The sequence below is a fragment of the Centruroides sculpturatus genome, unplaced genomic scaffold, assembly GCF_000671375.1.
Source record: "Centruroides sculpturatus isolate CEXI.00-Female unplaced genomic scaffold, Cexi_2.0 scaffold652, whole genome shotgun sequence".
In the NCBI taxonomy this organism is placed as follows: domain Eukaryota; kingdom Metazoa; phylum Arthropoda; class Arachnida; order Scorpiones; family Buthidae; genus Centruroides; species Centruroides sculpturatus.
Window position 1 is genome coordinate 129736 of NW_019384803.1, and position 18279 is coordinate 148014.

Here is an 18279-nt window from a genome sequence, read left to right on the forward strand (position 1 = left end):
AGCATCTGCGAGTACAAGTACATTTTTGGTCTTTATCATAACTTTCCATTCCGCTTTACATTTCGAAATTCGACTGTTGTAAACACATTCGGGCCAACAAGCTTCGACACTAAATAACCATTCGTTGGCATTGCATATGTGAAGATCTGAAACCCTTTTTCTGTTTTAGAACAGTATAAACCTCGAGATTTTCTTTGTAGAAGGAAAAAGGGGGCCTTCTGCGGTCAATGACCGAGATGCTCTCCTTGAATAAAGAAATGTTAAAATATCAATGAAGGAAATCTCCTCCATATGTTTAAAGGTAATTCTACAGACATTAATATCAACAAGACAGGAATAAGAGATATTTCTTATCCCCTCTTTGGTTGTACATGACACGTAATTACAGCAATAAATCGCCTCGCTCATAGTCAAATGCAATGCTTGATATAATATCTAGATTGTTGACCAGTTTACAGAAATTATTGTCAGATGAATGTTAATTTATGGATGAGAGCCGTCAAACCTATAGAAATTTATATTATAAAATCATATCTTCTAGACACCAATATCAATAAATTAAACAATCTTCTCTGTGCCAGTGGTTCGTACTAGCTAAATCCAAACGTCAACACACTAACAGGTGTACGTATAAATCATTAATAATGTCATAGTTCTCACCCCTCAAAAATAGTATAAAGAGGGCTTAAACACAGTCCACAAGGCGGACATTGACTGCCACATCAACTGACTTATATCGCCACCCTATCCGTCGCTACCTCACCATAACTGCCACGACAATCCAGGAACGTTTATACCAACGACCCATATTACAGATTGAGAACTTAAGGGTATATTTTTTGGATATCTATTTGTATACTCTCTCTCTGAGAAGTCTCTCTCTCGTCTCTTAATTTAACTTAGAGAATAGAAATTAGATGTTCCATAAAAAAGACGAATCATTGTCGCGGCATACAATTTTTGTTGCTCTTCACTTTCGTCTTTGATATGTACAATTTTATAGTTGTTTATTAAATGTGTTATTCTTGTTCAACCTGTGTATTTACTTGGGAACTTGTCAACTTACTCATTAACCTCCCAAGTCATTTTATTTTGCCCTCCAATAAAGCCATTCTCTGACAGAGCCTCCAGTAAATGGGGACAATTAACCCCCTCAGTTCTCACACATGCAACCTAAACATTTATCGTGGAAACTCCTTCCTGTTGACAAATTCGTCCCCATGCAGGCTAGGTTTCATGATTTGGATATATCTACAGTCAAGTGCTCCAATACACTTTGAAATCACGAATCAGAAATGTATGTTAGAAGTATCATTTTAGTTTTGGAGAAAAGGGCATCTCCCAACGTCTCATTTTTACAACCAAGAAAGTGGTTGGCGATCCACTCCACATTCTCTTCATCAAATCGATATAATTTGCTGAAATCGGTAATTACCGTATTGTTTCTATTTAGTTTTTCTTGATAGCAGTGTTAAATACAACAAGGCCATTTTCTCTATGTTCAAAATCTAAAATATAGAAATATAAATGTTTCCAGTGGAATGCAAATAGATCAACGATGGTATCCAGTAATAGAAGAAATTAAAAGATGACGTCATGAGGTAGAATAGTCAATAGGGGGAGTGTTATTCAGAATTGTTCCGATAATGGACCATTGAACAGTTGTCTTCGGTATATTTTATTGTATGCAATGGATGTGTATAGTACATGGGCTATCACCGTATAGAATAATACAAACAGTATGTGTCTTAAAAATTAATTTTTATACGTTTTTGTTCGTTTAACTTCCATTTTTTAAAAACTTTTCTAGAAGATAGGCTTTAAAATTTCTTTAAAATAATTTAAAAATTTGTCTTATTAGGTATACTTATAGGTAAAGATCTAATTTAGAATAATATTTATTGCAGTAATTTAGAAACACAACCATAGGTAGTCGAAAAAGATATTTAATACACTTGATATGAAAGTGTTAATGGAATGTATAATCAAAGCTGTGTGTTCTAAATGGTAATGTAAAACTAAAGTGTTAATTGTTATATTGATATTTTTACTCGCAAAAAAGGGTTTATTAAAAATGTTTATATTTTATAGTACTGAAGAGGGTCCCTTAATAGGACCGAAATGCATCTACAGTAATTAAATAAAGAGAAGTCATTAGCTAACAGCTGTGTGTTGGTCTACCGCTAAACTTAAAATTTAAATTTTTCGTACAGACTTACAGAGACCTTGTAATATTCAGATATAAAAACAGAAGTCATAAGAAATTTAATTAAAAAATATAAAACCTTTTACTTGTGAATTACTTTTACAAAATGTTTCTCATTTCAATAATTTTGGTTACAGAAAACTTCAAAAGAAAGTACCACCCTTGGTTTTCATTCTTATACCATAAAACTGCATTTTACATTGTCCAGGAACTTTAAACAAAAAACGTATCATATGCCATGATTTCCTTTTTTTTCTGTTTCGAGATAGAAGTAAAGAGGTATCAGATTTTCAGAGAGATGCTAATAACATTGAGTATAATAGTGTGGTGATACACCAGTTGTTTTTTTGTATATACTTATATTTTTGTATTAAGCCTAGGGTTAAGTTCTCTCGATCTTTTGTTTAACCCTTCCTCGTACTTCATAACGGTTCTGTCCCCTGCTGGTGGTGAAACATTTCTATGAACTACACTGAAAAACAAGGGTGTGGAGGCAGGCCCCGAGGCAAGGAGAGAAAATAGGGGGACGACTTTCGAGCTAGCGTTGGGAGAGGACGGACAGGCGAGGAGATCCTGGTGGCCATAACTAAGGAAAAAGGAGCGATAGGTGGACAAAGAGAGGAGACATCACAGGAAGGACGGAAGATCATCAGAGTGCGTTTTCATCGATGTGAGTGGACTCTAAAGAATAAGAAGAAACCCGGGTACCCCACCAGCAAACTTTCCTTTATTTCTCTTATTCTTAATATTAATATTTTCCCTAATTCCACTGTCTCATTTAGTATATAGTTTAGGTTAAGTTAGGCTAAGATAGGTTAAGCACAGATTAAAATTGTCGCGAGGTACTGTGGCACTCTCTTTCCGATATCATTATATGTTACGCGAGTTATATGCATCGGAGTTGGGACCCCTGAATATTTGTATACTAGCACGAAGAACAATAAAACTATTGTTGTAGACGACTTTCTTTGTGTTGTCCATCCACGTGCTCTCCACAATAGACATCAAAGTTTACGTGTTTTGTAATCAATTTCATTAAATTTGTGTAAGTGAAGTAAGCATAAAAATTCGCTTATACGCACGGAAGTGAAGATGATAGTAAGTGTTAAGCGAAATTGTTTTCAGTTCATTTTCATTTCTCTATAGCTGCAATTATAAACTCCATTAAATATAAATATTCTTTAGTGCGTGATCTTCTTCATCCTCGTAAGTTGCGTTGCCATTTTCAGCTTCTAACGGTGTGTTTTACAATTATTTTATTTAATGGTTTTTAAAGTAAGTAACGAGAAGTAATCAAGTACTAAATACTTGTAATAAGAATTATTAAAACTAAAAATACACAAACACCTGAAATTAATAGTATTCTTGCTCAGAGACTTGTTTAGAAAAAGCGAAAATATACTCCCCACAGCTAAATCGCTATTCGCTCCTCGGGTAATTTAGAAGATAGCAGAGAAAATTGTGAGAAAACGTAGTAAAGCAAAGTATTATAAGAAGAATGTCCAGTCGTTTTTAAACTCGTCGCTTCACTAAGCGCTTTGCTATCACTGCAGCTAACTGCTGTTAAACGCTTGAGTTCGAGGATACTTTTACAGCACTTGAAGGAGGTGCACTTGAAGGAGGTGCAATTGAAAGGGGGCAAATTGGAGGAAGAATTCGAATTTATTATTGAAAACAATAAATTTAAAGTTTTTGTAGACGAGAAGACAGCATTTAAGATAAAAAACGGTAAATATTAATTATATAATTTTAAAATTATTTTATAAATATTTGTTAGTTTATTTAATAACTTTCAGCAGATTTAGTTGGTTTTATGTTTAAAAAAATATTATTTTAAGCATATACTTTAGGGGAGAGTATCAGAGACATGTTTCACACTGAAAGAAATTGTTTTAAAATTTGTACATTCAATTTAAACCTATATCATATTATGTGAGATCTGAAAGGCCCCCGGGTCTAAAATAGTAATTTTATTAATAATGTTAATATTTTGTTATGAAATATTCTTTCGTTTGGGTGAGAAAAATAACGTTTTAGAGTGGGAAAAATAGATAACAGATGCTACTTCCTTCTAGGGAAGTTAGAACATCCTCTGTTTTTCCCTTATCTGCGAAAACTCTCGCTTTGATGGGAAATGTTCACCCCTCACATATTTCCCTTTCCGTCCGTTCCCACGGAAGAATCTTTGTATGATGATTGGTCACCGATTGTCAGATATAGAGGAAATTTATCAGAAATCAAGGAGTTTATCGACAGACCTGGAAGAGTCAGGACTCCACACATATTTCTCCTGATGACCAACGCCCTTAGTCGAGTCACATAGAAGAAATCCAGAGTTAGCACTTAGAAGATATACTTTGATTTTGTGCACATCTCGATTTCCCATGGAATGAAGTTTGAGAAATTTATAAACGAAGCACCTTCGCCTACAGAGAAGACGACGAAAGACAACTAAACCTGGGGCCTTAGTCTCGAGTTTTTCGTGTTACAACTCCCAACGTGTTGAAGGTGTCACGTGGTACCATCTCACACACTGACGTCAAATTGGTAGTCTCGAGTTCTATCTCACGTGCTTTCCCATCTCACCATGCGAGTTGCTACTCACGTTGAGTCGAGCATGTGAGATCGCTACACGAAAGTAAAAATGGCTGATGGATACGCAATTCTTATCGCTATCGAAGAGTTAGAAAAAGCCGAAAGATGTTGTGTGAGAAGGCAACGAATTTTTCGACCACGAGTAGATAACATTTCTTTTTGTGTCAAGTCAATACTAATAAAAAAAACTTTAATTCATAATTGATAAATGTATACAGCAAATTTTTCTAAAAATAAAAAGAAGTATCTAATTCATCGAAAAAGAGTATTAAAATGATAGTAAATTATATGTATAGATTATTAAAAGCATAGACACTACATTAAGATTATTTATTAATCAGAAGTGTTAAGTTCTGATTAATAAATAATCTTAATAGACAAAACAATTTAAGAAATAGATCAAGGAAGAAAACTATATGAAGAAAGGATTAAGTTTAAATACATTTTCCATTACATAACGGATTTTTTAGGTTCAACACACGCAATTAATTTTTCAAGTAATTCTCTCCACAAAGCGAATTGTCTTTTTCTTGTAAATTCGTTGTCTAATTTTCCGCTGTTCATTTTCTTATTATTTTCTATATATGTTACTAATATTTCTTTTTGTTCTTCGCTTATTTTTAAAAATAAAACATTCGAGGTTTTCATTTTGTTTCTGCGTACTATATTGCCACAAGACAACTTTTAACTGTAGCACGTGTAAACTAATTCGTGTTGATTTGTTTACAACTTGTTACAGTTAAGTTGATTGGTCAAATCATTATAGTCGCAATCCCAGATGCATTGTAAATAATCCCATCATGCTTATCGACAAACGTAAACAAGTGAATATGACCTACTTCCGCTCGCCTTTCGAGTTCACTCGAAGGGTCTAACTCGAGACTACCGATTATGTGAGTCATAGTAACACGAGTGAGTTCGATGACGTCAGTTCGAGTACAACACGAAAAACTCAAGACTAAGCGAGACTAAGGGCCCAGGTTGTATGTTTAATAGCGATATTGTAAGCTCTCTTTCTCTCAATCGCATATTGGTTAAATATAAGTCCATATATCTCTCGACTTATAGGTTGTAATTTGTAGTCATTGTCTCTTACTACTGTATATTTGTACTATTTTTATTGGTTTATGTTTAATTAAATTTATTCTTGTTTTATTTGTTAAAGAATGTCTCCCTTAAAGTCTCTGAATCAGATCTATAAACCAATCACACGCGTGTTTGTTCGTGGATCGAATAATTGACAAACTGGTGTCGGGAACCTGACAAGTGGGATAGAGACTTCATAGTCTTTAATCCTCATAAAAAAATTATTACCGCCTTCCTATGTAAGTTTTAAAATCAGATCTAGGGATCTGAAACTTGAGAGACAGATTTCGGATAATCTGTGCCGATTAAGTGGTACGAACAATCCTAAACGGAGTTATACCCCTGGCTACTCTCACATCTATTTAATAACTTTCAATAGATTTTTGAATTGTATGAAATAAATAATGTTCTACATATATGGTAAAATACTTCAGATATTCCGTTATTTATTGGAAATGTCTGAATTATAAATACAGTACGTTGGTTTTATGTTTAAAAAAATCTTATTTTAAACATATACTTTAGGGAAGAGTATCCAGAGCAAGATATGTTCCACAATGAAAGAAACTGTTTTAAAATTGTGTACATTCAATTTAAACCTATATCATATTTCAATCATTAATATTTAATTACTTTGTTATATGGAATTAAAATATATAAAGTATTAAAATAATTAAAATATATACTTATATATACTTTAAAACGTTTTAATCTTTAATTTTAGATCCTATATTTTCTCAGCACTATAAATTAGAGCTTGCAAATAAAATAAAGACAAAACCTGAAAACATACACTGGTGGAATCTAATAACAATTTAGAAAATAATACAAATTTAGGTATTAAAAGAAATGTGATTGTCAGAATTACTTTCGTTGTTAATTTACAGTGTAATTTATATAATATTTATTTTAAAACAGTTCCAAGCACTTCAGGCATTAGGGGTGAAAAGAGACCTCTTTCAAATGGTATGTTTAATTAAAATATACTTTTAATTCTACTTATTTTTATAATATATATAAATAATTTATCATTACAAGAAAATATCATATTGTATACATGTAAGAAAATATTGCAAAATTTCATAGTTAAATTGGACAGACTGTACTTGGATAATAGTTACACAATGATTGGACATGATTAAAAAAGTTTCAAAATGTTCCTAGAGATAAAGACTTAAATTTGATATATTGTTTTTCAGATTTACTTACGTCAAATGCCAATTGGACTGATGCTATTACCAGACTTTTAATAAGTATCAGGTAGAAAATAAAAGAGGAATTTCGGAAACCAATAGCCAAAAACAAACTGTGGGTGAAGGTTTCCGATCACTTAGCAAAAGAGGGATATAAAATATCTTGTACGGAGTGTGATAAAAAGTGGCGAAACCTTTTATCTACATATAGAAGAAACAAAGATAAAGTAAAAAATAAAACTGGAGAAATGGCCATAACCTGGCCCTACTTCGATCTTTTTAATGCAGCAATAGGTTGTAGGTCTGATGTTACTCCTTCTCCAGAAACTTTAATGAGTTCACTACCGGAAAAAAATTACAGTACTATATCAAGTACTCCTTCCTCTCCTCCAGTAGAGTTGTATTCAACAAGCAGCAGCACATCTAGTCTTCCTATTGTAATAAAAAAGAAAAAGTATGACAAGGCTCCCTCTGTCACGTAGCAGAAGTGTTAACGTTTACTTAATGTAAACAAACCGAATGCAAGTCAGTCATGTCGTTTTCTCGTGAAGTCCACGTGTAAAGTTGATTATTTCAATAAAAAGTAATAGGTTATGGGCCCAGTCCATGTCCATCCATGTGAAAATTACAATCTTGAATGAAAGAGACCTTTGTAATGCGCCTCTGAAGTTATACTTGGTTGAATATGTATGAACGAGAATGAACAGAAGGAAAATGGCTGTCAGCGGGAATTACAAGGTAAATGTAGAAAAGCTCGAAGAACCTGAAAACTGGGCAAAATGGAAATGGCACGTTTCTATGGTGTTGCGTTCATACGGATTAGAAAATATTATTAACGGAAAACATGCACGTGTTGAGTTACCAACAGAGCCGACGAATGAACAAAAGACAACATATGCTGATGGCAGAAAGACAACGCGAGGGCGACAAGTTTAATAGCAAGTACGCTAAGTAAACCAGTTGCTGAGCTCATGTTGACGTGCAACGATGTGAAAGAAACTTAAGATAAATTACGTGCGCAATTTGAGTGCAGCAGTACGCAATGTTTGAACATGTTGATTGAAGCCTTCTTTCAGGTTAAACGGGATGAGAAGGAGGACATTAGCACTCATGTTGCCAAATTGCAAAAGTTATTTGTTGATTTATATGACAAATTAACAAAACGCAAAGAAAATACTTCGTCTGAAAGAATATTAAACGGCCAAATTTTATCTACATTGCGAAAAGACTATGATAATTTCAATGACCTTTCGGACACGATTTCTTCAAAAAATCAAAGTTTGAATTTACTCATTGAAAAACTGTGCACAATTGAACTACGTGATCAAGGCACAACCGAAACAAATGTGTTTGTCACTTCTGGCGAGTATAAAAAGAAGCAGAATTCTGGAAAAACAAAAATGTCAGTGGAACGGGCAAAACAAAAATTCCCATGTAACAAGTGCAAACAATTGGGTCATTGGGCAGCAGAGTGTCCGCAGAAAAAGACAGGTGTCGGGACTAATAAGCAAAGAAGTGGCAATGTCGTATTCATTTCACATGTCATGGGCATGTCGATTGGAAACTACATTGATGCAAATAAATGGTATTGTGATAGTGGTGCAACCAAGCATATTACTCCAAACAAACAATACTTCGAATCATATAGAGAATTTGTTGTTCCTGAAGTAAAATCACTTGGAAAGCAAGGTGTGAGTATGTATGCACATGGGCAAAGAACAATAAGGATTCAAGTTCGACGAAACAATACCTGGTATAATGTTGAAATGAAAAATGTTTTTTATGTCCCTGATGCAACTGGTCACTTGTTTTCTGTCAAAGCAGCAGCATCGAACGGTTACAGGATAGTAACCGATGACAGAAGTGTTAAAATTCAAGACAAAATTGGTGAGAACACTGTCATCACTGGTTACATTAAAAATGGTCTGTACATGCTCGATATACACGTTGTAAAACCACACAAAAACATTAGGGTGAATTTTGACAGCGTCTGATAATCTACAAGTGTACCATGAAAGGTTTGGTCATCAAAATAAACGGCATGTAAAGAATGTTTTGAAGCAAATGAACATCAACGTGGAAGGTTGCAAAGAAAAATTCTGTGATGGATGTACTGTACTTTGGGAAAAATGCATAAACTACCATTTAAGCAAAGAATAAATTGTCCAACAGTTACTGGCGAATTGATCCATGCAGATGGAAATAGATCAATGTCCACCAAATCTTTAGGAAAAGCACGTTATTACGTATGTTTCAAGGATGACTTCAGCGCGTTTTGCCAAATTTTCTTTTTGAAACAGAAAAGCAAAGATGTAGGTTACTGGTTAATTGTAGATAGTTAGAGTATATACAACCCAGTGTGGCTAGAAAGCACATTAATTAGAAAAGCAAAATACGTGATGTGCTTTAGCAATTTTTAAATGAAACCAGAACAAATGGACATGTTGTCAAACAATTCAGATGTGATGGAGGTACAGAATCTGTCCACAAAAGAGTTGCTGAATTGCTCTCAAACAGAGAGATAGAACAATGGATTCCTCCACTTTATACACCTGAGCAAAATGGTGCAGATGAACGCTAAAATCGTACCATTGTGGAAACAGCATGTTCTATGTTGAATCCAAGCGAAAAAATTGTGGGCAGAAGCATACAAAACTGCAATATACCATTTGATTTGTACTGGAAAATCTTCAGTTCAGAACAAAGCTAGTTATGAATTATAGTATGGTAGACCAGTAGGAAGACTGGATCATCTGAAAATCTTCAGCACTGGATGCTACGTACATGTAAACAAAAGAATTTTCAATCAAAGTTTGACAATAAAGCTATTTTCGGACAGTTGGTTGAGTATGCTAATGATAAGGATGCATTTCAAGTCTGGATTCCTTCTCAAAGGAAAGTGATTATGAGTCACAATGTGAAATTCAAACCAGAAGTCATCTGCAGTCAGCACAGTGGTACTGTGGAATTTGACTTTCCTCGAGAGCAGCAGCTGATATCGGGTAGGTGCAATCCATTGTCTGAGCTGAAAGAACCAGAGGTGGTCAGATGCCAAAATGGAGAAAATCAAATCAGAACTGAAAAATTCGTCATGGCATCTTTTTCTGGAGGAAGCAAAGATCAGACTGAATGTAATAAGAAAGGAGAATCAAAGGAATTTTTATCGAAGCAAAATAATGAAACTTCTAGCAAAGATAACTGGAGAAGCAAGAGATAGCGAGGTAAATCATCCTGGATGAAAAACAATGAATTTTTAATGATGGCAGGAGTTGTTATTGGGGAATACAAAGACCCAAATTCATTTTCTGAAGTAATGCAATCATACGAGAGAAAGCTATGGATGCATGCCATTCATGAAGAAATAGAATCTCTAAAATAAAACGAAACATGGAGGTTAGTCGAACGTCCGAAGGAGGCACAAGTTGATAAAAATCATTAGATTCTGCCCAAGAAAACTAAAAGTAATGAAGCACTCGCTTCAAAGCTCGGTTGGTTGCAAACTGTTATGCTCAAAAACCAGGAATTGACTACGAGGTCAGTCAATTCCTGGTCATTTAGTCCTGTCGCACGTTATGACACTATTCAGACCATGTTAGCGGTAGCAGCTGCAAACAATATGCAATTGGAACAGTTTGAAGTAAAGACAATTTTCCTCAATGGCATACTTGAAGAGAAAGTGTATTTGGAACAACCAGATGGTTTCAATGATGGTACCGGTCGGGTATGTCTCCTGAAAAAAGTTTGTATGGGCTGAAGTAGGCACCACATTGCTGGAATAAATGATTCATCGGATGTATAAAGAAAGCAAGTTTTCAAAACAGCACTGCAGATCCTTGTCATTTTTATCAAACCCAGAATAAAAGGCAACTCTATATCACAATTTGTGAAGATAATAGTCTTATTGTTGGTAATGAAAACAAAGAGATCGCTGATTTTATGTAAGCTCTACAACAACACCAATTTAATATGACGACAGGATCTCTCAACAATTTTTTTAGGATGAATATAAAACAATATGAAGATTGATCAATATTGACAATGCAAATGCCATAAAGCTAGCAAAGAATCCAGAATTTCATCAACGGTCCAAACATAGAGGTTTGACACTTTTATGTACGTAAAAGATTTTTAAATGGCAAACTCAAATTAGAGCAGTTAGTTAGTTAGCTTTGGTTTTTTTTTGGCGCAAGAGCCATATAGGCTAAGCTGCACCAAAGAAAATGGTGTAAAATTTTAAACTGACACATAATAAACATATAAATAAATAGACAAAGACAGCAAAAAATATATACAACAATATAAATAGGAAACACAAAGTAAATAAAACTGTACAATAAATAAATAAATACTCAAATCTCTCTATACATATTAATGACTTTCAGAAAGTCCAGTATATTGTCCAGATTTGGCCTCTGGTCCAAAATCTCTCTCAAACTTGCAATTCCGAAATGCTGTCTGTGACTTTGGTCAAAAGCAACGCAATTGCAAAGTATCTGTTTAACACTTACAGTACAGTTGCAATACTGACATACTGCTTCATCAATGACTTGTGGCCCATACACCCATCATACATCTTATGTCTCACTTTCAAGCATGGACCACATTCAAGATTAACAATCCCTTCGAAACCATTACGTAATACCAGTGATAACGGATGTTCTCAATTTTACAGTGATTAAGATTCTACGAGAATACATCCAGAAAAACATTACCTCAAGCATTCTCCACACTAATGAACGCGATTAGTCATTGGAATTTTCCAGACGAATGCTTCAAGATTTAAGTCAGAAAATAAGATCAATTAAGACCGAGACCATCAAATGTATAGACTTATCCATTCTCCACATGGAGTCCAACACATATAATCCCTATTGTCGTCATCAAAGCTGCTCTCGTGATTGTTTGGAGTTGTCGCAAACGATCAAGTTGTCTAAGAAAACGAACACCAGCAATCACATATTCCTTTCTCCTGTCAGGAAAAATGAGCGGAATCTGCTCCCATAGAGATAATCGTACTGGTGCCAGTAGCTGTGGAGACGAGTCCACCTTCAAAAACTTTACATGTGTTAGAACTCAATCAACCAATCTTGATGAGACCCAAGCAGGAAGAGTCTGTCATACTTTCTGCCAGGGTCAAAATTATTCCCTCTCAAATGAGACGTTTATAAAATCGCGAGGAAGAATCCGTATCTCCTTAGAGATAATCTCATGTAGAGTTTCATCGGAGAAAGGACTAAGACTCAACTATCTTTCTTTTCCTTTATTTAGAAACAACCATGTTAAAACACTGCAACGACGTCCACGAAGAAAAACAACAGACAGGGAGCCACACAATGTTTCCTTTCGGATCCCGCACTGCTCGTCCTGTTGGAGTGTCCAGTGTGTTATGAACACATGTTGCCCCCAATGTTTCATGTCCGGCAGGTCATATGACCTGTTCTCAATGCAAGGAGTTAGTACAATGGTGTCCGACTTGCGGTGGGAAAATGTTTAATAATCGAAACCTTTCCCTGGAGAAATTGGATGAAACCGTGGCTCTACCCTGCAAGTGCAGGGACAATGGGTGCAAAGAATCTCATATCCTAAAAGGAGAGGCTCACGAGAGATGTCCCTTCAAAACCTGTTCATGTCCTGCTATGGACGATTTCTGTGCATGGGAAGGGAGACACCAACATGTAGTCCTCATTTCATGGAAAGTCACTCTCACTCACTCCACCTAAATCATGATGCCATCTGAATGCTAATAGTCAAACTAGAATCGATTCAATCTTTAACTTGGCTTGCATGACTACATTGCTATCAACAAGACTTTCTCATCTAAATTATAAAAACTGAGAACATACAAAATTCTTACCTTCTTTATGTTGTTGTCAGAAACCGGAACTCTGCAAGACAAATCATTTCAAGGGAAAAATCGAAATTAGAGGAAAAAGCAGACTGATGGTGTGGGAATCAATCCTGAGAAGCATAACGGGCGATGTCAAGAGAAACGCCTGGTCTGGCGACTGCCTAATCCTGTATTCAACAATGTTAGTGAGAATGCTTGAAAATTTAATCCTGTCAGTTACGATAACTATCCAGCCCGGAAAAAAGTGGAACCCCTCGGAAAAGATAGAGCGGGTCAACAAACAGTAATAACTCCAACCGGCCTTAGAAATCTCTCTCTCCTAGAAATATTGGGAACACGGGTATACCTGTTGAATTTAACGTGGCAAAGTTGTGACGGTCGTATACAACATAAATATTTGAAGTTTGGTACGAACTCTTGCATATTAGCATTTACCCTTCTTTATGTTTTGCCAGACAAACCAATGCTGGATTCAACAGAACTCTGGAATCTAGATGACCTCGATTTCGATGGAATATTCATTTCTTGTATCCAACAGCAGTAACTGAAGCATAAGGTGAACGAATGCACTCTTTGTCACACTACTAGAAAGTTTCGAGGGGTAGCCACAACCCGATACCCGGAAATAATTGTCCTTCCTCAGAAGGCAGAGGTCCACAGTGAATTAGAAACAGAAGTGAATGAGGTCTACAGTTTGCCAAAAAACGAGCGATCCAAATCCAGAATGAGAGAACACCGACGACGGTCAGACCGCACAGCGACCTAAGCGGCATCTCGGATCAAACAGAGTTTACTTCGAGGACCACTACTGGTGTAGGTAGGTCCTCGACTATCTACACTGATCAGAACAGAAGCCAATTTGCCTCGACCCCGACGGGGAGTGGGCCGGGTCAAGAAATCCTGGAGGTCTTACAACGCTGTGAAAACAAGTACCGGGAACAAAACGCTTGCAGACAAGCACGGAGTTGGAACCACCTACAGTAGGAAAGGACGGACCTGAGGCCCAGAGAGATGAATATGATCCTACTACAGCTCGAAGTTTCCCAATAAGGGAAAAAAAAATCTTTGTATAACATTTCAAAGTTCCTATTTTTGTATTGTAATCATATAGATATTACATAATAACCTCAGCATTTTATATCCTATGATAATCAATTTAATATTTTTATTCATACATAAAAAAACATATATTTACCCTGTTCGTTCCTTTTCTAAATAAACCCATAACGTTACTCGCGAATGCTCATAGCTACATAAACTTTTGTATCAAGTGAAAGTCAAAGTGGAAAACTTTGTGAATTATTTCGTCTCTATTTATGCGAGTGCGAAAAATAAAAATGTTGCCCTGCAAATGTAAACTTCCAACATTAACTGGATAACTGTTAACATTGGCGCAGCCTTTATTAATATTGAATCGGAAATCCTTGCACAAACAAAGTACAGTACTATCAAAATATAAGTTTTGCTTCATAACACGATATAAAACTGAATGAACTGAGTAAAAGAACAGAACAACACATTTTTCAATACAGAAATGAAAACTTTATTTCAGTTATAAAATGTACATTCGATATCATCATTTCTTTACTATTTCAAAATTTCAATTAGCTTATAATAACTTAAACTATTAATTAATTGACAATTCTATATAATTTCCAACACAATATACAATGAATTCCATATTAACACAGTTATATTAATAAACTAAGTGATCGCACTTATCATTGCATAAAACTCTTTACATTACAATATGGCTAGATAATATAGAACGATAATGTGAGAGATATGTTTAAATATGTTTGAGATTTGTAAATATGTTTGAGATTTTTTTAAATGTTTTCCAATAAGCGATAATTAAGCTGGCAGAGTGATGCAGAAGTAAAATTCTTCAGTCAACCACTATCAGAAGCAGACATGAAATTTTGGCATGTCAAAGTTTACCAATATTGGCAAAAGTTTAATATCTATATCCACTCAAACCAATCTTTTCCGTTCTATTCTTTCAAATACTTCTCCAACAACACTGAAATTCACCATTAATGAATGACATTGAACAATAAGAAAGCTATTTGCAACATTACAAATCTATACATTAAAATGTAGTAGATCATAAAGTATATCTTAGTAGTTATAAAATTTTCCAATTTCTAAAAAAGCCTTGCATTTCTAGAAGTTCTTGACAGATGTTAAATGTGTAATTGAAGTGTTGCATCGTTGTGTAACCAATAAAGTGCTAAATCACGAAGAAAAATGAATGAAAGTAAGATGTACGAAAAAGATTCAACTAAAAGAATTTCAAAATTGATAAGAAAGTATAGAGTAACTAAATGCTACACTTGTTATCGTAAATAAGATACCGGTATGTACAGAAAATACACCTAAAGCAGAAAATTCGGGAATTTCTTGAATGCATTTTACAGACAATTGAAAGCAAAATTCTTGTAAATGCACATCGTTTGTTAAAACAGATAACTTAAAGAGTGCTCTAGAAATTTTACTCATAACAGATCTTATGCGAGAAACACTGTTACAAACCAGATAAAATAAATAAAATGGAAACACAACGAGAGTAATACAGTTTATAATAGTGTCCAATCTACTTGATGTATTAATAATTAAATTAGTGTTAGCTGTAATGGAAATAGATATATTTATCGTCCACAAAAATAATATTGGAGAATAGGTGTTTTGGATGTTATCGGTAATTTCTAATAATGTAATAAATGTTTGTGAAAATTTGCTCAATTTTTTAGGCACGATGTCAAAGCTAATAATGATGTTATGTAAATGATTAAAGGCGTTTTCGATTTCTTTACATACAGCAACAAACAAGAGTAGAAGAAGACATTCTGTCATTATGAAAAATAAGAAAACGAAGCAAGAAATACAGAAAGAAATAATTCGAGCTGAAATCTCATCAAATTTAATACTAAATATTTGATTTATGTACCAAGGCAATGGAAATTGATTTTCGTCGCCAAAACAGAATGATAACAAAATGTACGTATTAAAAAATATAAAATTACACCACAATAATATCAGTTGAATGAATAAGAAGTTAGAAGAAACACCGCTGCAATTTGTTATCTTATATATGTATGATACGTATTTAAAAATTTTTTTCTTGTTTACATGATAATGATAAAAAATTAGTAAGTTTATTGAATTGTGTAAAGTTGCCGTTGCATATACGACTATTATTGCAAGAGAAGGGCTGCTGCGAGAGGAAAAATACCATCCACATGTAAGAAAAATAAGACTTAGTTTAGCACTTATCAGTGTAACCAAGTTTCTTGCAGTGAATCTTCGATTTTCCAGTTTAAATCCAAACAGAGATAAATTTGTTAGCAATGCTTTCCAGGTTTTAAACGGACTAAGCGTATTTTCTCTATACGAAAACAATGAAGAATTGTTTGAAGTAGTTTCGCCTATTTTCTTTTTCATGTCTCCTACAAAAAAATAATTTTTTTATATTCATGTATATGTTTAAAATGTATAGAATACAAATAAAACTAAAAATACTAACTTTATAAGAGTGCTTCACAATTTTAAATATCTGAAATTTACAGAAAATATCTCGTATAAAATTCCAAATAGCATCATCAAATATGTAGTTTTCCTGCAATTATTTTAACAATATTGAAATTTACCATCTGCATGTATTCTGTTTGTTTTCAATTTCGATATGTAACAGGCGTTTGTACACGCCATTATTTTCTACGAATTATCATATCTTCAGACTCCAAAAATACCAGCCAATCAACAACTTTATTTTACCCAGATGTATTTCGGAAATTACAATATTTCTCTCCTCAGAACAAACACTTTTTCAATGCTCTCACACGATTTTTCAATATTTCAACAGTTTTTTTCTACTAATATCCATAATAACATCATACTTAAGAAATAACACAAATAAGAAAACAAACGATTTTATTACTGAAATTAGTAAAAAACAGTTTGTGATAGTCATTCTGGACAATAAACTCTTCACAAAACACATCAAGCATACTTGTAAGCAAACCGATAGCATTCATCCGAAACACTGGCAACGACTTTCCCTGTTAAAAACTTGGAAAGAAACAATAACTTTCTCAATTTGCAGGGCTGACACAGCCAAAAATAGCATCGGCATGTCAAAGATGGATTCCTCGGACGTGACATTTTCCTTATAACACAGAGGACAAAAAATATTTCTGAAAAAAATTCGCATGCGACGCCACTTATTGGAGGGCCATCATGGCCGAAAATGGGCTCGGCAGGTCAGAGATGGGTCCAACGAATGAGACATTCTCCCAAAACAAAGATAAAAAAGATAAAAAAATTTCTTTATTTGAGAAGCCGACACGGACAAAAATATCCTTCGGCCCTTGGCAACCAAAGCCTCTACTGTTTTTGAAGCTTAGCTGAGGCCTTATATTCTGCTCATTGCACAAGAGATAAGACATAATTTATCTTTCCATCATAATGCGGACCAGCGGGCCGGTGGAGGGTGCAAACGCGCCGAATACGACTACATTTGAACAGCCGGAGTTCTATGTTGTACGCTTGCAGTATTCGGTTCATGTGGTCAACAAGTCACACAATCTAAGGAAGTTTCTCTCTGCCCAAAGAAGTGCCCTACCTTTTCTGACAAAGGGTTATCATACATGCTCCATCTCAAGTCTGCATTAAGTATCTATGTTTCTATTCACCCAGTTATGCTCTGCAGAGCTGGGCATGTACCCATGTACGGTCTGAATAAATTTGTTGTTGTTGTATGTAGAGTGGCAAAACAAAATGATCTAACAAGGGGACCTTACAGTCTCGGAAATTCAGTTCGGGATGAGACTTGGCAGGTTAGTAGTATACCTCAAGGGTGTCCACCCAAAAGAATTGTAAAGCGCACTAGCCAGAAGATTCCGAGAAAAAAGGCTCTAAAATTTTAAGCGCAGCTTATATACCAATCGCTTCTAGATTATGGCAGTACAGCGAAGTGGCTGAGTCCATAGGGTGGGCACTGGTGGCCGAGTGAAAACAGGTTTAGCTGTCGTTGTGTGCGGACATGTGATGGTTTCGCTCTCTGTTTCTAGTGCAGAAAGCATGGGTGATTCGCCCAGTACAACCTGTTATAATAGAAGTGCCTTATCAAATGCAGAAATTATGAAGTTATTAAACTTTCCGAATAATATAGACTGGCGGAAAACTCTACTTTTTGTCGTTGATCCTGGAAACGGTCCTTACAATATTCAAGACTTTGTACCTGAACTAAGAGAAGTCATTGACTTAAAAAATATCATTCATTTTGGCACCTCTGTAGTGACCCATGTCTTTACCATCAGGCTTAAGAATGAAGCTACAGCAAAAACTCT

General features: G+C 34.8%; 1 protein-coding gene across 1 annotated transcript; it reads left to right on the forward strand.

Moving 5' to 3' along the window:
- Positions 1-8431: 8431 nt before the first annotated feature.
- On the forward strand, positions 8432-9256 carry LOC111629572. The gene has a single exon (XM_023373484.1). It carries the CDS (start codon positions 8481-8483, stop codon positions 9072-9074), a length of 594 nt encoding a protein of 197 aa, XP_023229252.1. The 5' UTR covers positions 8432-8480; the 3' UTR covers positions 9075-9256.
- Positions 9257-18279: the final 9023 nt, after the last annotated feature.